Source organism: Clupea harengus, chromosome 17 (genome assembly GCF_900700415.2).
Source record: "Clupea harengus chromosome 17, Ch_v2.0.2, whole genome shotgun sequence".
NCBI classification, from domain to species: Eukaryota; Metazoa; Chordata; class Actinopteri; order Clupeiformes; family Clupeidae; genus Clupea; species Clupea harengus.
Window position 1 is genome coordinate 14851420 of NC_045168.1, and position 27626 is coordinate 14879045.

General features: G+C 44.1%; 1 protein-coding gene across 3 annotated transcripts; it reads right to left on the reverse strand.

The window, feature by feature from the left end:
- Window positions 1-4583: 4583 nt before the first annotated feature.
- On the reverse strand, window positions 4584-27626 carry agla (amylo-alpha-1, 6-glucosidase, 4-alpha-glucanotransferase a). Of its 3 annotated transcripts, none has more exons than XM_031583657.2 (34): window positions 27530-27626; window positions 26675-26823; window positions 25416-25626; window positions 24635-24801; window positions 23765-23968; window positions 20292-20473; window positions 19982-20093; window positions 19671-19797; window positions 19351-19444; window positions 19152-19249; window positions 18888-19027; window positions 18374-18561; window positions 15868-15991; window positions 15244-15407; window positions 14784-14885; window positions 14309-14464; window positions 13103-13253; window positions 12420-12544; window positions 12142-12254; window positions 11834-11968; window positions 11320-11450; window positions 11054-11190; window positions 10554-10687; window positions 9757-9932; window positions 9127-9229; window positions 8175-8400; window positions 7728-7839; window positions 7432-7567; window positions 7099-7211; window positions 6084-6295; window positions 5860-5957; window positions 5657-5744; window positions 5442-5575; window positions 4584-5169 (listed from the first exon to the last, which is right to left on the reverse strand). In XM_031583657.2, exons 2-34 carry the CDS (start codon window positions 26754-26756, stop codon window positions 5052-5054), a joined length of 4593 nt encoding a protein of 1530 aa, XP_031439517.1. In that variant the 5' UTR covers window positions 26757-26823; window positions 27530-27626; the 3' UTR covers window positions 4584-5051. The 3 variants fall into 3 exon arrangements, with proteins under 3 accessions (XP_031439517.1, XP_031439515.1, XP_031439516.1); XM_031583655.2 differs by lacking the exon at window positions 27530-27626 and adding an exon at window positions 27223-27342; XM_031583656.2 differs by lacking the exon at window positions 27530-27626 and adding an exon at window positions 27195-27284.

Genomic DNA, 27626 nt, shown 5'->3' on the forward strand with positions numbered 1-27626 from the left:
GTGAAATAATTTTGGCCTGCGTCTGTCCATCGAAACATTTACATATCATCTTGATTTTCAGTGTATCCAAAATGATTCTGCACTTCAGGAGAATATGATACCCGCTCGCAATGCAGGGAAGGGCCTATGCAGAAGGTTTGTGCTCTAAAGTCACACCAAGCATTGTTCAAAACATTATCTTGGAAATATGAAAATGAGGAAACCCAGGCTACCCCTGTATTGTAATAATTTGGCATGATGTGCCCGTTGACGGGGTTCGGTCGGAGTTTGATCGATGTCATATTATTTCCGAGGTCTTTAATGCATTATCAGAATGATACGGAACACTTTTTTATTCTCATTAATTTGAGATCCGTGGCTAGTCATAAAATAACCGGGGATTTAGCCCCATAGGCCCAGGCCTACAGTGGAATGGAAATAGAAAATGTCAAAGGAGAATCAACAACTGAATGCTAATAAAACAATGTAAACTTTCTACCTGCAGGAAGGCAAATTTGTGTCACGTGTAACGTCATAAGGTGCATTGATTTAGAGATCTATGCGTCATTTGACTTGGTATTGTTACGTCACGCTCAATTCCTAGAAAATCGGATGGTCAGACTTGATTGTCAGTTTTTGCAACTAGACGAGTGGCTTATTATTTACACATACTGATACAAGAAAACACAGACTACATACAGCAGTGAAATAAGGTGAGTTTCCTTTAGGTAGATCAAACGTGGTTTGAATGGAGTCAGATACTCACACTGTAAACATTATGGGACCATCATACATATCAGAGTATGATGAATGGTAAACTGTAAGTGGTTTCTAAGGGTCTTAAATGAAAGTGTTCCCAGAGGGATTCTAGTTAGCCATTTTCATGCAGCTTTTAGCATAGGCTCCAGATCATGTCAGAGCCAATTCTTTAGTCTTTGCTGAGGCTAAACATTATATTTCATGTACTTACAATGTTTTGCTTTTCAAGGTTTAAATGGACGAGTTTAGTGCAAGCTTTCACACTCAGTTGACTGAGCCTATGAGAAAGGAGTTAGGAAGCGTCCTCGCAGACCAGGATGAGGTGGTGAAAATGGCCTTGAGGGAACTGCTCTCTGATATCGAGGCTATGGAGGGAGACAGCAGGTTGGAGCAACAGCAGTGGAAGATGGAGAAAGAGAAATTGAAGTTGGAGATAGAAGCTGCTCGCGAAGAGGAGCAAATAAAATGTCAGGCTGCCGTTGAAGGAATGGCTGCAAGGATTAAGAACGAGAACATGGAGGGGCTGAAAGAGAGGGAGCAAATGGAGGCTGAACACAAGAGCCTCATTGCAAAGATGAAAAGGGATGAAGAAGAGAGAGAAACATCCAGCAAGAAGGTGACAGAGGCTCTAATGAAGGAGGTGGAAAATCTGGTGGCCTCCAGGGACCAGCAGCTTAAAACAATGAAGGAACATTACGAGGAGGCCACATCTGACATGGATTTAAGGCTGAGGGAGAAACATGAGAGAATCTTATCTGTTGAAGAGGAAAGGGATCAATTTAAAGCGAGCGTGCTGAAGGACTCTGAGAGATGGCATAGGAGGACCAAGGAAGTGGAATACCTGGTCTTGTCTGGAGCCGTGACCACTGTTGTTATCAAACAGAGGCTGATGGCAGAATTGAGGACTCAGGCTGAGACATGGATGTTTGGAAATGTAATTAATTCATCTTCTTTACCATGAAATGATATTGTTGTAGTTGAGTCTATTGTTTTAGTACAGCACTGCCCGGGTGACAGGGCTTAACTTCATCTTTGGATTCCTTTGTCTGTTTTTATTCCTCAGGCTTCAGAAAGTTCCACAGATGGCCATATGATGAGCGGAAATGTACCAAATGTTTTCCTGAAGTGGAGGATTCGTAATGAATGGAGAAAACTCCAGGGGAATCAGGCCTTCCTCAATGATGACCTTCAGGTACTATATACATGTTTGTACCTTTCAAAACTGCCTTTTTTAAATCTGCTATGCTTTAAAGGCTTCAAAATGTAATCGTGTTTCTGTCTCAACATTGCTTTGTTTTCAGAATTTCTGCCTTAGCAAAGAAATTGAGACATTGATACTGTCAACTAATGCAGCTCAAGATAAGATTAACCAGAAGTATAAGAAAAAGATTGACAAAATCAGAAATGAGGCCAAGGGGAAGGAGGCTAAACTAGTTCTAGCTGAATTGAAAGAGACATCAAAGCTTGAGAAAAAGAAAAGAGAGAAAATGGAAAAGATTCAACAGGCTGAGCTGAAGGAAGAGAAGAAAAGGCAACTTAAAGAAAAAAAGCAGAGAGAGCAAACGCAGATAAAGGAAGTGAAAGAGCAGGAAAAGGCAGAAGCGAAAGAACAGCGTGAGGCAAAACAGGCCAAAACAGAAAGTAGATGTCAGGATTTATCCCACACCGGCAGGAGGAGGTTCTTCAGGGCATGCTTCTAGGTCAACTCAAGGTCAACAGCTTAAGAGGAGCAAGGAGGAACACTTTGCCCCAAACCCTCCCCTAAATCATGAGAAGAGAACACTGGAGAAGAGGGAGTAGGTTTTCAAAAAGGAGACCAGCAGTTGGTAACAGCTGGAGGAAGGGCTTTTGTGCAGTTTGAGGTTAAAAGCTAAATATTTACACAGAGGCATCGCTAAAAGTTCTGAGCCTCATGAAAAAACGATATAGAAATGATCCGTTTCAAAGCTCCACATTAGCATGTTCTATCGCTGGGTTCTCTGAATCTTTTAGGGCCCTCTGCCTCTTGCTACAACTCTGAATCGATTTAGCCATATAATGCCGTATTTTTATCTCACTATAACCTAGCCTTGATCCTAGATTTCTCTAAATCTCTTTAACCCTATGCCCTCCCTCTCTCCTGCCCTCACTTAACTACCTCTGGGGCTCTGGTCTGAGCTTTGGCCAGCCTCATCCCTACCAGGATCATATAACGTCTGATCTGAAACTCATCATTGCTTAAGAGAAATAAAGCACATTTCTGATTCACTTGCCTCACTTTTATTTGTACGTTGAGAAGTCTGAGAGGGGTGTGAATGCATTATTAAAACTGAGATAAGGTTGTGGGTTGTTGTGACTTTAAGGCAAACAGGCGCTCCCTTCTGGTAAGGCTCAAGGTCACCATAGAACACAGCAGTAATCAGTGTGAAGGCGTATCACACATACCTATCCACCATACATATTTTATCACCCTGTATACATTGAGTGAAGGCATGTCACACATACCTATCCACCATACATCTTTTATAGGTCATCCTGTATACATTGAGTGACCAAAAAAGGTTAAATCAGTGCATGTCAAGATGTAAGTCTCCACGGTAGTCCAGATTATCACTAATGATAAAACCTCCTAAAAGGTATGATGAGTCATACTGGTTATAGTTCATGCTCCCTCCTCCTCCTCTTCAGTGTCCCTCCTCCTCCTCTTCAGTGTCCCTCCTCCTCCTCTTCAGTGTCCCTCCTCTTCAGTGTCCCTCCTCCTCCTCTTCAGTGTCCCTCCTCTTCAGTGTCCCTCCTCCTCCTCTTCAGTGTCCCTCCTCCTCCCCTTCAGTGTCCCTCCTCCTCCCTTCAGTGTCCCTCCTCCTCCTCTCTTCAGTGTCCCTCCTCCTCCTCCTCTCTTCAGTGTCCCTCCTCCTCCCTTTAGTGTCCCTTTTTGATATTTGCAATTTTTCTCCTCAGTTACACCCTTCAAACAAGGTTTCAGGGTGGGGGCAGGATATTAAACCTGTAATGGACTCCCCTCAGATTGTCCTTGTGAATGTGAGTCGAGAGAACTTCCATATATGTGTCTGTGTTATAGTAGCGGAGTGTGTGAGCTAGTGCAATTGGTGTCTGTGGTCATTGCTGTGAGGTCTGCTGTGGTGAGGTGTAGTTGACCGTTAATGCCTGTGTGTGTGTATCTGTGTGTGTGTATCTGTATGGGTACGAACACACTAGACACGTTTCTAAAAACGCAGACGCTTCAAAAGCGCCTTGGCAAAGGGCGCGGCGGGCAAAACAGCTTGGTGCGTCTGTGGAGTGGGGCTGCGTGCGCAACCTGCCTGGGCCGAGTGTGACATTGATGAGCTGTGCGCCTCCGCGCCTTGCGCTGAAAAGTTGAGAATATTTAAACTTTTAAGCGCGCCTATAAAAGGCTAGAAAAACGCGTTGCGCATAAAAGGCGTGCCGTACCATAGAAAACAATGGTTTTGCTAGCGTCACGTTTTTAGAAACACGTCTGGTGTGTTCGTGCCCTATGTGTGTATCTGTGTCCCCTGAAAGGTTTAGTTGACTGTTAATGCCTGTGTGTGTGTATCTGTGTGTGTGTATCTGTGTCCCCTGAAAGGTTTAGTTGACTGTTAATGCCTGTGTGTGTATCTGTGTGTGTGTATCTGTGTCCCCTGAAAGGTGTAGTTGACTGTTAATGCCTGTGTGTGTGTGTATCTGTGTCCCCTGAAAGGTGTAGTTGACTGTTAATGCCTGTGTGTGTGTGTGTGTATCTGTGTCCCCTGAAAAGTGTAGTTGACCGTTAATGCCTGTGTGTGTGTGTATCTGTGTCCCCTGAAAGAATCAGTCATTAAATGAGGACAGTCATTGACACATTAAGCTTTTCATTAATTAGTCTTTATTTTTTAAATTAAAAGGTGCTGGTGATCTATTGGAACATTCAAAATATCCAGGCACAAGGTAAACACAAACACAGCCAGACAAAGCTTATGTAGGTTGAGGAGCAACAGGTTGCTGTAATGGAAAATCATTTTGAAAGTATGATTCTACAGGACGGGTGATATTTCTGAACTATAGCCCTTTGGCACAAGGTAACAGCACACTTGTGGGCAGAAACATTGTATGCATCATCTCTACATATTACAGATATGCACAAAGCCATGAATGTACTCTATGGAAATAATACCATATACGTGCTTTGAACACTGGAAGACTAGGAAAAGCAGCACAGGGAAAACACTGTGGTGGACAATTAGGTAAACAAATACTAGGGCAGTGAGAATGTGCGGACAGGCCCCTAAGGGTACCGTAGGTGGGATGCATATAATAAGGGGGTTTAGGCCCTCTTTTCACAGGTCATGGAGAACCTCCAGAATGGTGGCAATGGACCAGGCCTGGGTTTCACAACTGAAGGGGCAGTACTGCCCATTCTCATTGGTCAGTTCTGGAAGACCCTTCCAGGGAGATCTGATGAAAGAAAAGATAATATATAATTGTCAGATTTACAATGTATTGCTTGAAAAGGAACATTAACAGTACTAATATCTGATTGCAATCTTGCAGAAAAAAAATTTGCGGCGGAAAAGTCAACAGTGTATCTAAATGACTATATTAGAAAAAATGTATGATAATCTACTATATTTATACTGACCAAAGTCTAATTTAAGTTTACTTGTATTCCTACACTAAAAGACAAAACCAAATTATTACTAAATGTTTGTGATCAGATGATTCAGTACCTTTCCAAGTGGACATAATGCCGAGAGAGTACATTCTTCACCAAATACACCGTCTTGTCGTAGGTCTCTTTACCCAGCTTCTTTGCGAAGTAAAGTTTAGCACGGAGGAAATAACCAACAGGCCAAAGCCATTCCTGCAAAAAAGACCATATGAAACACTAATCTGCCAAACTGCACTAATTTAGAAGAACACAAAGGGAGAATGATGTACTTACAGGTCCTTGATGATAATTGAAACCTTTAGCCAAGTTGTAATTGTCATTGTCCAGGGCATTGTCATAGACACCACAATACATCATGTCACTAAAAAGAGAAAAATCCAGTCAGACACAGTCCAATGACCAGAAACCCCCCCCACACTTTTCGAAAGAAGGGTCATAGAGCAGCATGTGAAACAGCGGATAAGTGTGAAACCCACTCTGGATCCAGAGTCTTCATGCCCAAAGGACCCAACAGCTTCTTCTCCGCCACCTCTAAAGCCTCCCAGGCTCTTTTCACAGTGAACAACTCTGGAGCCTGGAGTACACAGAATACACCCCCCCCGGGTTAGATTAGATTTAGAGTTTCATTACATTAAGTACAAATCAAACGCCATTTGGATGAGCAAACAGACCCCTTAACGTCAGAGAACAGAGAACGTACCACTGTCATGGCGATGGTGAAGTTGGGCCTGAGCTGGTAGTCACACCATGTACTGGAGGCCCCATAGCTGTCCTTGTATATGCCTCTCTTGTGGACCAGCTCAGGGTGCTGCTCATGGGGGTCCTTGGGGTCGTGGGACACATAGAACATCTTCTCAAAGTTGTCCTGGATCATTCTGTTCCACTCCTCATAGGAGACAGACACATCTTTTCCTGCAGCAGAGAAGAACCCAGATGCAGTTATACACTGACCGTTACAATGGAATAATGGACACAATACAAACAGATGTTCCCCAACTCTGAGGAGTGTTTTTTCCAGCAGGACAATGCTCCATGCCACACAGCCAGGTCAGTGAAGCAGTGGATGAAGGACCACCAGATCAGGACCCTGTCATGGCCAGCTCAATCTCCACACCTGAATCCCATTGAAAACCTCTCGAATGTGATCAAGAGGAAGATGGATGGTCACAAGCCATCAAACAAAGCAGAGCTGCTTGAATTTTTTTTTTTTTTTTTCATAAAGTCACCCAACGGCAACTGGCGGAGAGCATGCCAAGACGCATGAAAGCTGTGATTGTAAATCAAGGTTATTCCACCAAATATTGATTTCTGAACTTTTCCTAAAGTTAAAACATTAGCATTGTGTCTGAAAACACTGCATATTTTTTGTTATTTGGACCAGTTGTCATTTTTCTGCAAATAAATGCTCTAAATGTCAATATTTTTATTTGAAATTTGGTAGAAATGTTGTCAGTAGTTTATAGAATAAAACAAAAATGTTCATTTTACTCAAACACATACCAATAAATAGGAAAACCAGAGAAACTGATCATTTAAAATTTTCCGAAGCTGTATATTGTATACATTTTGCAGCTCACCTTAAGTTATTTCATATTATAATCACGTAAGATTTAACACAAAATGAAACATTAAGTTTGTTCCAGAGTGCACAGAGTATAGAGAACTGCGCAGGTACAAAAAAATTATAATAAAGTGTGTCCATGCAGAGAACATACCATCCCTGGTCATGGTGACAGAGGAGTAGGGGAACACGCCAGCCTTGTGTAGTTCCGCCAGCCAGCGCACGGTGGACTTGCTGAGGCCAACAATCTCCACTGCTGAACCATCCCTGCAGGGTAACAACAGAGACTCTCAACCCGTAATCCATACCACATGCAACCATCTAGTTCAGTCACAAAACCTTAACTGAATTAGAGGACAAAACTGAGAGAAGCAAACATTTGTCATGACAATGACATCTACTAGTTGCACTGATACCATAAGCTTCAAGCATTGCTGAGATCTAAGCTGTATATTCAGCACATTTACATACGTCACACATGCTGTACCTGGGTGTGGCCGGCATGCCTTTGTTGCGGGCTCTGTCGCTCTCTCCCATTTTGTCCATCCAAGTCCCGCAATTAAATCTATTCCCTCCATATACAAATCCAGTGACTGGGTTCACTTTGGCCACAACATTAAATCCTGAGAAAAAGATGAAAAAGCAGTCATGCAGGTCAAACAAAAATCAGCACTTGCAGAGGAAAGAGATTTTGAGTCTTCTGAAATCAATGATATCAATTCTAGTGCTTCCCACGGAATTCGGAATTCCCACGGCCTCTATTCATTTTAGAGTGGGACTCACCTTCATCTCTCATGTGGCGGTCGATCTGGGGCCCGGCGTTCCTCTCTCGGAAGTCCATCCCTTGCATGTGGCGCTGAAGCGCCTCGTGGATGACCTCATACAGCGGCTGGTCCTGCAGAGGAGACAGGAACACGCCACACATCACAGCTGAGTGAGTGACGCTACACTGGGTGGATGTGCTTTCTCTTCATTTGTTTATTTTTGGGGCTTTTTTTTTGCCTTTTTTAGCCTTTCCGAGACAGGAAATAGGAGAGATATGGATTGGGATTGGGAAATGACCGTGGGTCAGACTAAAACCTGGGTCCCCATGGGCACTTGGACCTGTGCATGTAAGGGATGCCACCGGTTATGCCACTGGTTATGCCACTGGTTATGCCACTGGTTATGCCCCCACATGCTATGTTTTAAGGTTTCTGTCTCCCTTCCTAACGTCCGCAGTGTCCTCACCTTCTTCCCCGGGGTCTGGGGCTCAGAGTCGTCCGTAGGGTACATGCGTGACACGGGGCACGTGAGGATGCTCAGGCCCTCTGGCACCAGGTTACAGTAGTCCTGGATGCACTGCAGCCACCACCACACAGCGTCACGGCAGTTGAAGCGGGCGCCCACTCCCTCGCCCAGGAGGTTGGGGATCAAACCGTGACGCAGGGTGCCAGCAACCGCCAGAATGATGTTCCTGTGCGGAGAAAAAGAGACTAACTTTGTATTAAGGTTCCAGTGATCAATGGTTCCTGTGGAGAGGAAAAGAGACTTAAGCGTAATGTATGGTCGTCCGTTTACGGAGACACGGACACACGGAGAGCCCTCTTTGTCGTGGCAAACTCTCTCCGAGCACCTCTCCGTGCACATCCCAAGTTTTGTAACTATCCGTCTCCGTCAATCCGTTATTACATCGCTGTTTACTTTGTGGGTAGTAGTATGCCAACATTAGATAGCTGGCAGACACCTTGCAAATCCCCTCAGACGTATTTTTCAGTTACAAAAACGGGGTTTTTACATTGCAGTGTCTATTTCTTAAAATCTTAGCAAAAAAAAGTAAAACAAACAACTTTTATGTACAAATCCGACCATCTACGGAGTTTGGTCCGCCGCCATCTTTTTTTTTTTATTGCTTTGCAACACCCACAACCGCCGGAGAACCATAAATGAAAACGAGTCCCTCAACGGTGAATGGTAAAGGCAAGGACAAATATTTATTAACAAAACATGGGCTGGCATCAGTGAGATCCTACTGCCACCGAGAGTTGAGAGTTAGGTTTGGTGTGGGCAGGAATCAGTAGTTGCTCTAATGATGTGTCACTGGAAGTCAATGTTCTAGGATACTAATGTCCTAAAACGTGTGTGTGTGTGTGTGTGTGTGTGTGTGTGAGTGTGAGTGTGTGTGTGTGTGTATTAAACAAACCTGGCCTCTAGGTGGCGCCCAGTGACCAGCATGAGTCCTCGCAGGGCAATGAAAGTGTCCCGCCCCCAACAGCGGAAGATTCCAGAGGCGAAATGAGGCAAACCTGTTCAATAAGACAACAAAAGCATATCAACATATCGTAACGATCACCTACAGTCCAAACGTGTGTCCATGAGCCAGTGATCATACCGTACAGACTCAATTTCATGTACTGACTTGTGTTGATCAGGGAGGATTCTCTAGTCTAGTACACATGAATACTATGAATCACTTTTTCTCTCCTTCTGGAACACCGGCCTGTGTGTAGGGCCATGCTATGCTCCTGCTATTTGTGATGGGTATCCTTCTCCAATCGTCCAGGCCAATAATTAATATATTGTGGTATTTTATTGAAATAAACAAATTACATAAAACTGTATTTTCAAAATCCCAGAGAACACACATTTTGTAAAGAATAATGTGACTCGCATGAACCCCAGTCAAAGACTATTTGAGTAAGAAATTCTGCAAAAACCTTTTGTTCCTACATGAAAACAACTATGCTTGTGTTGTGTACGTGAGCCCAATAGTGTCTGAATCACTGAACACGTCTCGTCTGTGCCGTGTTGGGAGGCTTGGAACAGTACCAACCTGCTGCCAGGGACACACAGCACTGCTCTTGGCTGTTAGTGTCGGGGTTGAGGCGGACTGGGACATCCTTCAGTGATGGAGACAAGGGGGGCAGGGCAGGGAAGCGTCCCACCCCACACATCTGTACCGAGCCCAGGGCCAACTGCTTTACCAGGGTGGAACCGTTCTGCACAAAGCTGAGGGGGAATAGAATAGACGTGACACACGGAACACCATAAAACACTGCACACATCAAATGATTACCACTCTTTGCGGATGTGTGAGTGAAACATGGATACATGCATGACATATATCAAATAGGTTTTAAGGTTGAGGACATGGTGGCTGTGTGGTTTTAAAAGTAGGATGGAAAATTACTAGTGCTTGTGCCACATTGTGCAACTGACTCAAGTTCTTGTTTTGACTTGAACACGCGTTTCTGACTGAGACAAAGGTACATTTCCACTGAGTCTCTTTGAGCAGTGCATTTGTAAGTGCAGACCTAGAGAAGTTCTGATGCACTGCTTCACTGGCTTCAGCTTCCTATACAGTGAAGCAGTGCTTCATAGTTTTGCGATATGTTGTCCATACAGTAATCTGAGGCTCTTTTCCCTAAACACCTCAGCACAAGGCAGAGGGATGGGATGAAAAGAAATATACATCTTGCATGATCACAGGGTCAAACTTGGAGCTTTTTTATGACATTGTAACCACTGATGTTTTATGAAAACAACATTTTGTGGCACATGTTTTATCTATTTGTTTCAACTAACAGAAATGAAGCCGATTGGTTTAGAACGTATGAAATGTGCAGCTACCTTGACATCTGTTTGAACACTGAGTCCAGAGCTGCAGTGTAGGCCCCCACAATAATGGCATCAAAGTAGCGGGGCACCAGATAGCGGGGGATGTGCTTCAGGTACCCAAACATAGCCTGAAACCATTTGCCCACCTGTGGACAGGTAACATTAAAAATCAACATAGATCTCACGGTAATGTTCCTTTTCATCTAGTTCATCATTCTCTGACTGAAAAAAAGCAAAACTGTTACAGACACATGAATATACATTTGGGATGTTTTATGTCTGTCGCAATTAACTATTACATTGTCATACCATTCATAATGTGCTTTGCTGACACATAATGATTCACTTGTGCATAGGAAGGTTCCACTACATACTGTATGTAGCAGATTCGGTCAGATACATGACCAAAGGGTTCCACTGAGCCTGCTGAACATTGTGCCCTGGGAAGAACATTTCTTTCTGTCGAGAGTGCAGGTACTGGTTGAAGGCCTCGTCAGGTGCCTGTCTCTAACCTCTTTCAGTGCTCCGTCTTTCTTTATCAGCCGGTTGCTCACGTAGTCGATCATCCAGTCACCCTGACGCAGGTTGTCACAGAATGGGTGTCCCAGGTCGTTTTTGGGGCGGATGTCCGCCATCACCGAAATTAAACCTTTGTTCAAAATGTCAAGTATCATTATACAAAACACTGCAAATAGTTTTAATTTAAAAAAAAAAATTCACTCACACAGTTAACTTTTATGGCGTAACACATGGTTATCTGCTTCACACTTGTTTGTACCTTGCAGGCCACCATATTTCAGGGGTATCCAGGAAGGAATGTCATAAACACCTCCACCATCCTCCTTTTCCTCCGCATCACAGCGGAACATGAGTGTGTTCAGGTCGGCCAGACTCAGTTTAGACATTAGACTTGAAGGAGAGAAAGTATGTATGCTTATCTCATGCTTTTGTCAACATTAATGAAGACTCTCTTTGGAAGGACATTTACTCTGGTAATTAAAGGTGCAGTCCACAATTTTAATCCAATACACTTTTTGTAAAATTCAGTGAATTTGAGCTGTCCACCAAAGAAACTCCAGTGTTCGTACACAGTCCTGACTCGGTAAAGGGGCAACAAACATAGTGACTTGGACTGAGCCAATCAACACGTGATTCAGGAGCAGGGAAGGCAACGGTGTAATTTGATTGGCTGTTAGCTCAAATATCTGCAACTTTTCACAGCTGAATCGTGGACTGTATCTTTAAAAGAAATATGAACAGATGAGGAGTTGAGGAATGGCAGCTGTACTCACGACTCCAGGTCACTCTTCAGGATGCTTGGGCCCTGAGGGTCGGCCAGACTGCCTGCTTTGTACTGCCGACTGAACTGGGACAGGTGACCACGCAGAAGCCCCACTGTCTTCTGGGACTCTGGGTCCAGGCTCACCCTGTGTGGGAGACAAATGCTCTTCAACATGCCAAACCAGAACTATGCTCCAGGTTTAAGTTTAATAATGATTTATCTATGACAATGCCTAAATAACACAATTCAATTATTTTTCTACCATATTAAGAAAGCTTGCCAAAGACATGTGTCATGTATATGTATACGTTCACCCACCTGAACACGATAACACTTCCTGGGGTAAGGTGCTCAAACACGATCTCCTGCACAAACTCCTTGCGGCCCTTGGCGGTCACATCTGCCTGCTTCACAATCTTGCTATCCTTTAACTGTAGGTGGGAGATGAGTAAGCAGTAATGGTGTGAACAACTTTCACAGACCATAGTCTCTGCATGTCTTGCTTTCATCACATTACAAAGCCTGCTAGCCACGTGTGTAGATGTTGTGATGTGATGTGATCTGGCCCCCATCTGGCCATGGGGGAACCATGTTACCTGGATGTGCTCGGTGATCTCCACGGTGTAGCCGGGCAGGCCATTAATGCTCTTCTTATCTTGACCGTATGGCCCCGCGGACCGGAGCATGGTGCGAGCCTCCAGAACAACCTCCTCAATTTGCCCTACAGACAGAGTATTCCAGGTAACATTCCAGCAACATCTTTACAACGAGTAAATAAGGCCTCATAATGGAAAACATTAATGTGTATAATCATGACAAAGGCATACAAATACAGAAAAAGGTTTATGATCCTAGTCATATTGCCAAGCAAACTTTCTAGCAAAACAATGTGAGAGCAGGGTACTGCTTGTGCTTTGAGTGTGTTCTAAAGGCCTGATGTACTAGTACGGATTTAGAGACAGGTTGGAGTGTGTTCTAAAGGCCTGATGTACTAGTACTGATTTAGAAACAGGTTTGAGTGTGTTCTAAAGGCCTGATGTACTAGTACGGATTTAGAGACAGGTTGGAGTGTGTTCTAAAGGCCTGATGTACTAGTACGGATTTAGAGACAGGTTGGAGTGTGTTCTAAAGGCCTGATGTACTAGTACGGATTTAGAGACAGGTTTGAGTGTGTTCTAAAGGCCTGATGTACTAGTACGGATTTAGAGACAGGTTTGAGTGTGTTCTAAAGGCCTGATGTACTAGTACGGATTTAGAGACAGTTTGGAGTGATGTGTACCTGGGATGCACATAGACGGAACCTCATTGCTGTAGTGATGTTTCTTGGGATCCTGGAAGGCGGTGCGAGACACGGCTACCACTGACTGGTGTGTGCTTGAACAGTGTCTGGTGACGGCTACAACGTCCGCATCCACCTGGTCCACATACACCTGCAGCACACACACACACACAGACACCAGTTACAATCAATGTGTTTATCAGAATAAAAACTGGATATATCAGCATCTTCCCCTATGGCACATATGATTACTGTAGACCAGGGGTACTCAATAGGCGGACCACGGTCCGGATCCGGACCCAGACGCAATCAAATTTGGACCGAAGCCAAAGGCAACATTCTAATTTAATCATGATCCAAGCGAGTTTTCATTGGTGCGTGATTTCGCGCTATATATTTTTTTCCTACTCGATGTGGTTTCTATCTTCCGTGTCCAATCCAGAGGTCCAATCAGGAGCTGTAATAACAATATCAATATGACAACTCACTCACTCAATGTTGGCCGCGAGCTCTGTGGGTCACGCAGGTTGTGTGTGTCAATGGCAACAACGCGGGCAAATAGATTTGTGAACGGTATCTTTTTCTCAGCAAACAAAAATCATTGCGTGCTTTGTGTGGACTGTGGACTGACAAGTATGCATTTGTGCTGCCTGTTGGGAGCACAACACCGATGTGTTTAATCTGTAACGAGACTGTTGCCCTTGTCAAAATTGGTAACCTGAAACGTCACTATGAAACAAAGCATGCACACTCATGCACACAAACAAAAATACCCGCAGAACTCTGAGGTAAGGGGCAGAAAAATAAACCATCTGCAATCATACCAAGCAACATGCAGTGTAATAGTTAGATCAGCCACACAACAAGAGCGTGTATACCTCAACATACTGTTGTGAGTCTGCCTTTTCAACCATTAATATGGTGAAAAACAAATACAGGAGCACACTCACTAATGAACACTTACATCAGTGCCTCCGCCTGGCCTTCACACCCTTTATGCCCAAGTTTAAACCACAAAAAAGTGTCACCTTTCACACAAATAAGGCCGCATCACCTTTTGTGCATAGTTCAAACGTTTTTGTTGGAGTTATGTTTTTGGATTTTGGATTCCGGACCCTGGACTGAATGGAAATTTGGCGAGTGCACCTTTTGGGTTTCTAATCGAGTACCCCTGCTGTAGACCATACACCCTCGTGGCCACTGGACCTGATTAAAGCCTTTGGCAGCCAGCTCCTGGTGCAGCTTGTTGAGAGCCCGTTTCCCCGCCATTATCCCCGTCTGGAGGTTGGTCTCCCCAGGAGTGGAGGCTTTGGCATCGGGGTTCCATTTGGGGTAGAAGCGCTCCTCCTTAACCACTGAAATCTGAGCAGAGAAAAAAGGTTCATGTAAAGTTTATGTAAATTAAAGACAAAGAGGACACACTCTGATGTTTGAAGTCAGAGTTCTTCAGGTCTGTTCCTTTGTCAACACCTCACTATAGCAGCTATGCTCCTGGGAAATCTTTTGTAGTAAATAATCTAACTACTACTACTACTACCACCACCACCACCACCACCACCGGAACTGTACATTCTTCGGGACTGACTGACTTTTGTGAGAAATGTTGTTATTGACACATTTACTGTAAACATCATGTCACTGTCACTCTTTCTCCTGTCGCCACGTTCTGCTATCTTCTCACCTGGTGGGGCACCATCTCGTCGTATCCTCTCGTGCTGCCTGAGGCGCAGCAGGCCAGGGAGACGATGGCAGAGCTGGGCAGTGAGTCATACGCAGAGCGGCACTGCAACACACAAGCAGATAGGCGATCAGCATCAACTGTTGTGCTACAGGTTAGCATAGAACAGCATCTAACTCAACTAACTCTTAACACAAGTGCCCGTTGTGCTACAGGTTAGCATAGAACAGCATCTAACTCAACTAACTCTTAACACAAGTGCCTGTTGTGCTACAGGTTAGCATAGAACAGCATCTAACTCAACTAACTCTTAACACAAGTGCCTGTTGTGCTACAGGTTAGCATAGAACAGCATCTAACTCAACTAACTCTTAACACAAGTGCCTGTTGTGCTACAGGTTAGCATAGAACCCCATCTGAGCTACAGGTTAGCATAGAACACCATCTGAGCTACAGCACGCACCAGAATAGGGCACTCGTTGTCATGGGTGACGTCCAGGAACATGGCATGGGCGATGGCGGGCACGAGTGGCCTGAGGGTGGGCTGCACGAAGGACCCCACCGGCTCGCCCCCGTAGCGGTACACCAGACGACCCTCCTCGTGGCTGTCGCCAGCACTCATGGCCTCTGGGAAAAGGGAGCAAAGGTCAAAGGTGAGAATGGAGTCACTGGAAAGACCCTGATTTACTGAAACCTTTAGTAGGTGCAAAAACTAGTACCATGTCCCCTAATTGTGTATTTTTGTCTGTTTCTAGTGTAAGATCTAGCCAGTTAATATAACAATATTGTAGTATTGGATTGCAGTAATAATTATTGCAACAAGTCAGCAGTAAAATTGGGCCTAAATAGTTTGCAAATGCATTTTTATTTATGCTCAAAGGTCTGCTTGCAAAGTCAATATAACAAGTGAAATCACAGCTAAGGCATGTTATGAAAACAACAAACTTCCAAGTCAACTTAAAAAGATATAGAATGACACAATTAGACAAACTTTTTGTAAGGAAAAGTACTGTTTCAATACTGTTTGGTTGGGGTGGGGTGGGGGAGGGACAGAGTGGGGTGTTCAGTGCAGAGGGAGGGGCCTTACCTCTGATGAGAGAGGTTATACCGAGTCGCGTCACGAACACATTGTCCAAATCTTCACTGCCAGTGAAGAGCTCAGCCACCACATACAGATCAGCACGGACGGCACGTGCCACCGCAAGCATGTACTGCAGCCAGACACAGCAGCAGTAGCAGCAAGGGTCGAGGGGGAGAGGGGGAGTGGTGTGGAGATTAAGGGTGTCAAAAAAGAGAAAGAGAGTGAGTGAGACAAGAGAGGGGAAGGTGTTGGGAGATGGAGGGAAGAGAGGAGGAATGAGAGCCGGGGACAAAGAGGGGATCGGAGGTGGAGAGGGGAAAAAGAAAGGCAGAGGAGGGAGAGAACGTGCCATGAAAGTTGAGCGAGTTTGGGCAGTGGCAAGGCAGGGATGAACCAATGGAGGCAAGAGTGGGGGAGAGTGGCAGAGGAAAGAGAGGGGAAAGGGTAACAAGAAGGAAATATGCCAAAAAGAGTGGATTTAGATGGAGCAGTCAGTAGAGTGAGAATTGTGACAATTGAGAAAGATGACATAAAAAAAAGGGAGGGGAGGGGAAAAAACACAAAAGGCAGTTTTAGGTGACATTCTTCAACCACAACACCAAAAGCATAAGGCTGCATCTGTTACTTCTGGTTTTTGTTCTGCCTAGAATGGCGCTATATTGTAGTGTGCAGTGGAGTTGTATGCGGGTGCACGCACGGACAATTGCGGGCATCAAGGACGCATAGCTGTTCTTGTTATCCTTTCTAGTCTGCTTTGAACTCGCAGTTGCTGCTCTTGTAGCGCAGTGGTGTCACAAACAAATGTCATTGATATATGCCATTAATCCAGATTAATTAATCAAAAAGCATTTAATTATTTAGATTCATTTTAATCGCTCGCCCTAGTTTATAACATTGCCACCTTCACCAGAGATAGCAACAGAAGGTGAAGAAATTACCATTTTGATGTTATGTCATAAACGTTGCCCAGATATCTACCAAAGTAAGTAACACCTCTTTGTACCTCAAGAGGAAACGGAAAGGCAAAGCAATGGGCTGCCATAGGCGTTAGCCCATACTGTCTGGATTGGTGTCAAAGTGCCAAATTGAATTTACTGACGCACTCAAACAAGCATGCCTATCTTGTAGTTGGTAGCACTAAGTAGCTCAGTAGCAAGTCCATTGTAACATTAATGGTTAGACTATCAGATAGCTCAAAACCTTGAGTGCTTAAATGAAGACCTACAGGAGTCTGTGTGCCTCGACTAAATGAATGTAACATATAAATATCAATCGATGCTGATGAAGACACTAATGAAAGCCTAGATATCTTTCAATCATATAAATGTATTCATGCTACAGGTAGCCTTTACCCTCAGCCACCATGGCCAACCCTTTTGGTTACTTTTACGAACTAAGGGAAGGGAGGGAGGTGAGGTAGGGGTGCATGAATGCAGTAAAACACTGCCCCCAATCTGCTTGGGGTGGGCAGTATGAAATCATTTAGCTAACTTGCTGAGAGCTAGCCAGTCTTACAAATACTCCCTTTAAGACAAAAACAGGTGCCGTGTTAATGGGGGTTCTTTTCCAGCGTGCTGCTCTGCGTGCACCTGCAGTAGCTCAGTACCTCTGATCAGGCTGGTAATCCCCAGCCGATTCACAAACAGATTGTCAATCTGCTCACTACTCGTAAAGAGCTCAGCTATCTATCACATAGAGATTGGTTTTGACTCGCCTGCCTGCAGCTAGCATGGCCTACAGAGCCCATATATACATAGACACATACAGCACATACGTAGATACATACACTCATATAAATAGGAGAAGTCAGTTTGGGTTTTCACAACACTAACAATTGCAATGTCCCTGTGTTGCAGGGTTCCCACCCATATGCAGTGACAACATTTCAAATCCTTTCCACAACTCTTCAAGGACCTTTCACAACCTACAAGTAAACAAAATTGCTTCCTTAATTGCTGAATTTTTCTATTCCATTCCCTTTCTAATAGCAGAAATTTACAGAGTGAAACATTATCCATGGAAGAGTACAATAACATCATTAATTTCATTAGACCTACATTCAATAAAATCTAATTTCATGGACTTTTCCAAAACTTTCAATGGATTTATGGAATTTCATGACTTTTACAGGCCTGCACCAGGACTTCCGGGATCCCCATGATCATGGGAACTCTGAACATGGCAAGAATAAGTATCTGTGTTAAAACTGGGCAGTCGCACATACGTATACTGGATTTGGAATCTTTCACTGAAAACAATGTAAGGTCTTAATACGGTAACTCAAACAGTTCTCAATAAATAATTCACTATAAGCCCAAACATACTCCCATTTTGTGGCAAACATGGTGGCAAGCATGAAAATACCATCTCTGCCCACATGTGGACCAATTCGATATTTTTGGTTTGCATATTACACACACTGGGCGTACTGCCTCAAGAACCACAACCTAACAGAACTATCACCAAACAGCAAGTCATTTCGAATGAGAAGGATGTCTTCCTCTTAGCCTACCTCGGCCACGTGGAGTGGTGTAGAGTGGCAGTTATCCAGACGGACCCCGGCAAAGTGTTTGGCGGTGATCTCTGTGTACTTGCTCATGTGCGCCCACAGGTAAGGGCAGTCCTCAGGCTTCTCGCCGTACCTCAGCTTGACGCTGTCCCCCCAGCACACCAGCTCCCGCCGCACGTACACATTAGAGCCTGAGGCGAGACACAGACGGAGCGAGATACACATACGGACTACATAAGGAGGATCCAAAATCATCGATACAGTATCGCAAATACCGCGTTTAAAAATAGGTTCAAAATGTAAAAGGGACAACTGTATAGTGAAACAGCATTAAGGCTTCATAGGCACATGCCTTGTTTTCATGTCTAACTGGTAAAATGTACCTAAATTGTGACAGTTAAATAAACAGAACATCACTATATGTAAATAAATGTATTGGAGGTATTGTAAATGACCTCGGTAACAATTCAAAGGCCTTCAACCACAGTGACACACAGCTGGCAGCGACTGCTCTCACCTTTCTCAGCAAAGTTCCTGAGGGGGTCATCTCCCATCACCCATCCGTTGTGAGCCAGGAAGTGACACGCTTTATCATCCTGATGCAACATGGTCATTTCCTGTTCCATGGACATCTCCTCAAATGGGAAGGTGAAATACCTGCACATGGTGACATAATCACAATATACAAATGTGAAGGTGAACTACCTGCACATGGTAACACAATCACAATATACGAACAATTTCATGTAGTTTGTGTTCACTATTGCTCAGCAAACATTACATTGTTACTAGGGGATTTTCCCTAGTGACAGCCCCCAGTTTAGGTCCATGGTCAGCAAAACGCTCATAAACTATAGTTCCCATGGTGCAGTTGATGGCCTAAAAGAAGAAGGAAGAAGAGTTTGAGAGGAGCGGTTGATGGTGAGATGGGAGAAGTTAAATAATAAATAAACAATAATGTTCCTCGAGCAGTTTCCAACCTGCTCCTGATGGCGCTGCATCTCCTCAAAGAACTCCCTGTTGATCTCCTCTAGTTTCCTCCTCAGCCTATTGCAGCAGTCCTGATAATCATTACTGACAGAGGGGGGGAAATAACATCGAATGAGAGGGGAGGAAATATTTCACATTTTTGCACTGTGCAAAATGCCACTTAGGCTTACTTATACCAACATGTAGGAGACATTTACTTAAATTGAGAATTTAAATTTCTTTATTTAAGTCATATATAGTCAGTCATTTATAGTCATAGAGCATAGAACACTGGAGCATGAGCAGGGAGCGCAGGTCAGTGTCCACTCACCCGTTCTGAGCGAAGTGCTCCAGTGCTGTGTGTAGGTCTACACTGTTGCCAAAGCGCCTGTGATGGGGGTCCTGAATGATTCGAAGCTTTGACTTGCCTTCTGTTCCACTGCTGGCCGGCTTGTTGCCTGAGGAAAACGGCCAAAATGAAGAATGACCTCAGTCAGTGAGGATGGATTCTGTGAATGCACTATGTGGTGAAAGGAACTTTGAATTAAAGTTCCTTCATGAATGCTTTAGTTCCATCTAACCCCTCCACATTTTGGTCAAGACCAACATGGACAAACAGCGTCGAGGAACTCCTGTTCTCACCTGCCCCCAGCATCTTTCTGAACTGTTCCACGGCCTTGTCCACGTTCACCTGATAGAACTCCCACAGCTTGATCCGGGGGAACATGTCCTTACACAAGATCTCGCGCAAAACCTGAAACGGGAATTTAAGATTTCACATACAACTTTCATTTTTTATGCATAATCTCACCGTTGCTAATTGATGTATTTAAGCAGTCACTGAAGAGTGAACGTAGTGATATGATGACTGTCTACCCAAAGTGTACACACAGAAAAGCACTGCATGCTGGGACTTGGAGTTCACATATTGCCAGCGTGCGGCGGGACTCACACTCAGCTGCTTCTCACTGGTGAGGAGCGCAGGCATGCCCCGCTGGCTGTACTTCCCGTCCGCGACCTCACAGGTGATGTGCCAGAGGGCCCGGTCCAGCACCCACGCAGGCTTCAGGTGCGGGGAGTTCACCAGGTTGTAGCCACACTCTGGATGTACGCGGATCCACTGGCTGTTCGAAGCTGATGGGAAGTGACAAGTAATATACAAATCAGAAAAAGGCCTTGCAATTACTTGGAGCATTCACCTTTAGTACGTTCAACCCTTTGTGTGTCTGACATCACTTCTGCTTTACGGGTGGTAATGATCTTCTCAGACTAATGGAGCCACACTTGAGTGGAAGACATGTTATCAAAAGAACAACTGTAAATGTGGAACATCATATTAGAGATGCTGAACATTTTCATGCATAAAACACAGTAACCTTTCACTTCATAACGTGTCTACCGACCGTGAATAATAAGGTGCACCTTAAATATATATATTTTTTATTCCTATTTCTTCACAGAACTTGTGGCATAGTTTCTGACTGCATGTAAGGAATGGCTGGCATAAGCTGCAATGACAACATACCACTGGTTATTGAAAAAAGCACCTTGAATTTACATCCTGTATATTTTTATTTCTACTGCTGACCTTACAAAACATGTGGCATAATTCTGGCTACTGTTTTGGTAAACAGCAACATCTCACGAATGGCTGACATAAGTTGTGTAACCAACATATAGTGGTTGCCATTAAACGTTAAACATACATAGTGGCTCCGATCCAGCCATCGCAGCCAATCAACAAGCTTTAGCAAAAATGAAACTGAGTTACAGACTGCATCTTTAATGGATTCAGCAAATGGATATCCTTTAACCTCCCGCGTGTGTGTTCTGACATATCAAGTGTGACTCTGTTGAAGACCAGTGTGGAGGGTTTAGGCTCAAACTGCCCCGAAACACGAAAGAGATGATGTTTCACACACAGGGACAGGCTCTTCCCTTAAGTGTGACAGTACTGGGACACAACACATAATACATCTAGAACACCAGGGAAAGCTGAACTCTCTCAAAAAGTCAAAGCAGTTGATTTGGTTTAACGACAAATAAAAAACAAATGATGGATGACACTGGATTCATTCCCATAGATGACCCTTCATAGCACACCAACTATGTCTCTGAGACTCCTGAGGCTTAAGTTAATAGTAGAGAGCCAGCTGGTAGATAGATACTTAACTAGTTAACCTGTAGATAACAATGATATGTAGATGCTGCTGGGCCAGCCAAAAAAGGACGAGGAGAAGAGGCAAATTAAACAAAGAGCCCTAGCCAGAGCCACCTTCAAGAAACAGATAGACTCACAGTGAGGTAGGCTACTTTCAGAGTCGCCTCCAAGAAACAGATAGACTCACAGTGGGGTAGGCTACTTTCATAGCCAGATAACTGGCACTGAGTCCATGTTAAGCTTAATTATCTTCAACATCACAGCCCTTTTTCTGCGTTGGATAAAAGTGGTTAGATATTTAGGTATATGAGAACGGCGGGTGCGTGTCCAACCATTAAACATGTCATATTTCCAGCGACAAACTGCTCAAAAACGTAAAACACAAATTTAAATCAAACTAGGTACAGCACTCACAGGCTGTCTGGCTCCATGGTATTCATTTCACAGTGTAGAGCATCAGATTGGCCGACCAGTTTTATAATAGAACTGATTTATATAGTTCTACTGCCACCACCTAGAACAATCAGAATACCTTCTGCATGAAACATTTAAGTAACTGCTGACACTGTTGTAGTGAAAAAGAAAAACCCATTCCATTGAATCCTTAGTATAACTCAAGTTAACAGAGTATTTGGGATGGCAAGACGGCTTTATTGTCCTATTGGCTATTTGACAGAATCGTGTCTTCAGTAAATATACTATAACATTTCAAGTATAAATAAGATTAGATAGAATATTAGCTTTCAAATTATTAGGGACACTAGGGGTAAGAAATTGATTAAAGTATGATTAAATCTGATTAAAGTAATCCTATTCCATCAAACAATTCTGAAAAGAGACCCCAGTGAGTAGGCTGTGGTTTCCGTTCATCAGAATCCAAACAGTAGTCAGCGTCCGCAGGGGTCTCTGTGAAGAGGAGTGGCGGGCCTTAGACTGGCAAAGTTGTTGAAAGGTGACATGGCAGATGTCTCTAGGCCTTTGGCAGGCGCCAAATGAAATGTTATAATGTCACAGGCCGCTGCCTCCGTGACCCCATTCATCCTCTCCACTCTTAGAAAGGTCAAGAGGTAATCGGGATCAAATTAAAGTCAAAAAGATTTTGAGCTGGTGAAATGACATTCACATATGCAATAAAGTTTTGCAGCTGTAGAAATATTTTTTGCACGTGTGAAAATGTATTATATATATATATATATATATAAATAATGTTAGATATAATTGGCACATGTGTAAAAATGTTTTTGGATGGACACACACGTTTCCTACCTTTCTACTTTTTCACACATGCATCAAATATTTCTCCAGCTGCCAAACGTTACTACACATGTGAAAATCATTTCACACGCTCCAAATTGTGTTGTCTTTAATTTGACCCCAGAGAGGTAGCCACATTGTGCCTCGGTCACGGCGGTCCATCGGCCTGGCTGCGAGGGCTCTCATGTTCGAGGCGCCTGTGCCGCTCAAGCAGAGGCGCTCACCCCAGAGAGACAGACCGGCCGACCTGACCTTCAGGCTGACTAACGGATGAACCTCATGATGTAACTCGGACAGCTGCAACTGCAACACAAGCCTGCCTGCCCCCAACCCCACCCCCGCATGGGAGGGGCAGCACGTGGGGCTTTCTCTCACTGGTGCCCCTGAAAGATTCACACAGTAGCGTGTTTTGTGCGTGATCTACCCGTCCACATGATTAGAGTACACCTCTGCCATTGAGACATAATTCCATCACAATATATACCTGCCCAGAAGACACGTCCTCAATCACATTTCATGCTGTTAAACCTATAAGTTATATACAAGTTATACCTATAATAGATTGTTTCTAACTTAACCTAATTTATGTCCATTTTCTATCGGTCTAGTACTACCAACAATCATTTCATTATGAATCCTCGTTAAAATAGTGGAAATTATGTTAATCGCAATGATAGATTTAGTTTCCCTTTGTACATTTAACTGGTCCGGCACAACTCAACAAGGGCAAACTCCTTGTATGTGGAAACCTACTTGGCAATACACCTTCTTCTGATTCTGATACATATTTTCAACATGACTTAATGTGGGAAGCCACCGGCATTGTAAATAGGCTCCAAAACCAATCCTACAAAATAAGTCTTTGGGAACATATTATTTTTTCTTCTTCTGTTCACAGTGACAAGATACAAGTCAAACCACTGCTTCTTATCATGCTTCAAATCACAACTGTCAGTTACATAGCGACATACCTCTCTTCTAAAGATGACAGACTGTCATGGCCTACACACCTGTGTGATTATACACCACATCCGTGATGCTAACCATATTCCACTCGGTCTTCAGCTTGGTCACCAGGTTCCCCACATCCGCCCAGGTGAAGTTCTTCCCCGGAGGAGAGAATTCAGGGTTCAGCTCCAGCTGGTCGGCCAGAGAGTAGCATGATCGGGACAGTCCCAGCTTCTGGAGCGGTGTGAAGTGGATCATGTTGTACCCTGGGATGAAAAAGAAAAGCTATATATTTGACTACTGAAGAATTTTGTGTGAAATTTGTGAGAGATTGCTGAGACAGTTGCAACGGGCAATTTTAAATACGTTTTTTTTTTTTTGCTGTTATGCACTTATGAATCCAGATATGACTTAAGTGCTTCAGCAAAACAGTCATAATGATTTCAACTGAAAGATTTATGAAAACTAGGCTTTTTCATGTTTACATGCCTGCAACATGACCGTGTGCTTGTAAGGAGTGAGCGACTGGTAAGGGAGGGGACGGCCCATTGGACAGGAGTGCACACACACACACATAAGAGCGCTCAATACTTTGGCAGTGACAGACACTACAAACAGAGAGAGAGGACAACGACCCATGGGGACTGTCTCCTAAATAATGTTCAAACAGCATTTCCGTCAAAGGTTCAGCCAACTGTCGTCTCATACCTCAGAACTACGAACCAACTGCACTGTGGCTTCTGTAGTGTTTCTCTTATGTTTTTAACAACACGAGACCAGCTCTGACAACTAAATCAGGGTTAAAAATAATAAAATACCACACACTGTATTAATACCACACATTCAAGTGAGAGTATGAAAGAGTATGTCATTTCTTGATTGCTCAGGTCATCGTGATTCTGGTGACAGCGGACAGTCTTGCTGGCTCTCACCGGCTTCCTTGGCCACGCGCAGTCTGTCCATCCACTCGTCCAGAGGGCCCAGGCACTTGGACAGGTATGTCTGGATGGTGATGCAGTCCAGGGGGAGGACCTGCCTGTCTGCGCCCACGTGCAGCACGGGGTCCACCACAATGTAGCCACTGCCATTCTTCTCTTCCCTGTCAAGAACATGGTTGTGTGACACTGACATCAACAAGATGGCCGAATATGGATACAACAGCCAATGGAGAGATGTGTATTTTAAATGCATGAATGAATGATTAAATGACTCAATGAATGAGTCCAGACACATGATCTGAAAGATGGTCATTAGGACACAGGTGACCAAAATGATAGTAGGTTGTTCAAGACACCTTCATACACAAGAAGAAAAAGCATCAGGAAAAACAAGGTATCTGCCTTTTAAAATCCTAAAGCAATTGTGAAAACTTAACGATAGGCTACCCACGCAGCCTCCACTACAGTCAACAGAAGGCTGTCCAAGTGAGTTCAAGTGCAAAGACAAAATAGTGAGCAGGAAGAAACATTTCAAAACGATTAGAAGGAAATGCTGTAAGACAGCTCTGTGGGCTGTAGAGAAAAAAAGTCTTCCGTGGAAATCCAACTGTTACTTCCTGGTCTTAGTTTGGACACCTGGACTACAAACTGGGCCACGCCTCACCTCCTGGCCCCTGTGTACCTCAGAAGAATATTTATCTTTTATTTATTATTATTCTAATATTGATCTTATCTTCTTTGATGCCCAGTAAAGGAGACATGTCCATACACTCACCCAGAGCTGAAGTAGTAGTGGTAAGAGCCTGCAATCTCCAGGTCCAGCTTGCAGTACTTGTCCGAATCGTCCTCGCGTCCTGCTAGGTTGATCCAGTCCAGGGCACGGTACTTGACGGGATCATACTTCTGCCCCTCTGGGGGGTAGTTGGTGTAGACGCATACAGACTTGCCCTGCAGCGTGGGGCCCAGCCTGAACTGAAGCTCAAAGCCTGGTGTATAACACAATTAATGCACAGGTTAGCATAACAGTTCACAGGATAACGTACATGTAGGTAGAGTGCAGCCGCTAGTTATTACAGCACCACTGTAACACTGAGGCGTGATAAGCGTAAGTACACCCCCAGCTCTAAGCCTAACGCTCGAAAACTGCTAAAGAGTGGGCAAGGGGCTGAGAGGGGGCAGGGAGTGGCTGAGAGTTTATGTATTTAATTTAGATATGTACCAACTGGTCGAGTCTACGTCAGCATTGGATGATTTAAAACAGTAGATGGCATATTGACACGTTTTCAATCCATAAAATGCAGATTGTAATGGGAATGGCAATTTTGTCAATAATAACACCAGCATTGATGAGTTCCGTGAAAGTACAGTCATATTGTTTAATTTACAGCTCAAAAAAACACATTTGTGTATATGTACACTTTAACTGAAATGAATATCACTTTTAGTTCACTATGGCAGAGCAAGAGAGTGCAACTATTCTTCATGACTAGAGAGAGTGAAAGACAGATTGCAGAACCAGCCTGACATGTGAATTTTCGAGGTAAAGTGTGGCCTTGTACCTCTGGTGAGCAACTCTGCTTCAATGTCCACACCACCATACCAAAGCCAAGTCAGAGACAACAGGGTGCACAAGCCCTGTAACAGTAACTAATAATAGCACTTACTCTTTCACCATGACATTTCGGCAAATGGCAAAGGTGCATTGATTCAGGCGTTGACCACACACACACACACACACACACACACACCAACACATACGCACACACATTTGCAGAGAATATCACTATAAAACGGAATCTATACCAAACAATTATGAAAATATTAAAGAACACTGTGTCCCCATTGGCACCGAGCGTTGAACGTCTATGCACGCGCTGCAGACCTGCAGCTCGTTGGCCGACCGCTGCCTGAGTAATTTATGACAACAAGTTTGCAACATTCGCAGCAGTACTTTTCCGTGCACTCGGCCCAGTTGTGACATGGAGCGTATGGTGTACTAATAGAGATACTTATAACACGTATATTGTGGCCTACCTTGCTCCAGACGGAAGAGGGTTCTTTCCAGCCGCTCCATGTCATTCAGAGGCAGAACTCTGGTGTGTTTTGTAAGGACCATTTTGGTTTTCCTTTTTTAGGATGTCCTTTGCATACGGGGAGTGCAGCCTCTGGATTCCTAGCGCCTTCTGAGAGAAATAGAGCCCCGCTATAGGTTAATTCCGCAGTGTAAACAACGTGTTGTCACCACAAGCAGTTATAGCAACAGATACGCTTGATGCAGCCCCCCAATCATCGCTATCGCTATTCATTGGACTGGGGCGTAGCATAGGCGGGCATTTTACAACCTTGCAACCTTTTGCAACATCCTCCATGCATTCAGTAGGCTACATTCGAAACAGCGAGGCACAATAGGCACAACTCTGCGTTTAAACTACCAAGCATCCGAACACAAAAACTACACGCAACCATATTACGTAACGATACAAAACAGAGACGTGCAGAAAAGACAGAGGGGACATTTCCTGCAACAAGCACCACAGAAGCTGTCAGCGCCTACCGCTTAACGCTCTCGACCATCTACTTGCCTCAAGCCTCCGATCTTGCATACAAGCTTCATCACATGTGAAACTGTTCTACAACCTGCAGTAGGCGTCTAATAAGGCTAGGAATCTAAAGTAAGGTCGTCACACTCTGATGTCCCTTAAATAGACAACATCTTTCGTGCGAGTTCATCTATCCTCTCGGCGTAAGTGCAATAACACAGCGCTACGTCACGGGCTTCCCTGACAATGACAACGGATTTAACACATTTCTGGTAAGCCTTACGGAGATCTATAGCCAACAACAATCGTATTCAAACTACTTTATTAGGCTATACAATAGAGATTTCACCTCTTCCGTGTTCCAGCCTGTCCAGACGCTGCAGTGGTGCGGGGGGCGTGGCATCAGGATCTGAGCACATTGGAACATTCACCCTTCCCATGCCGCA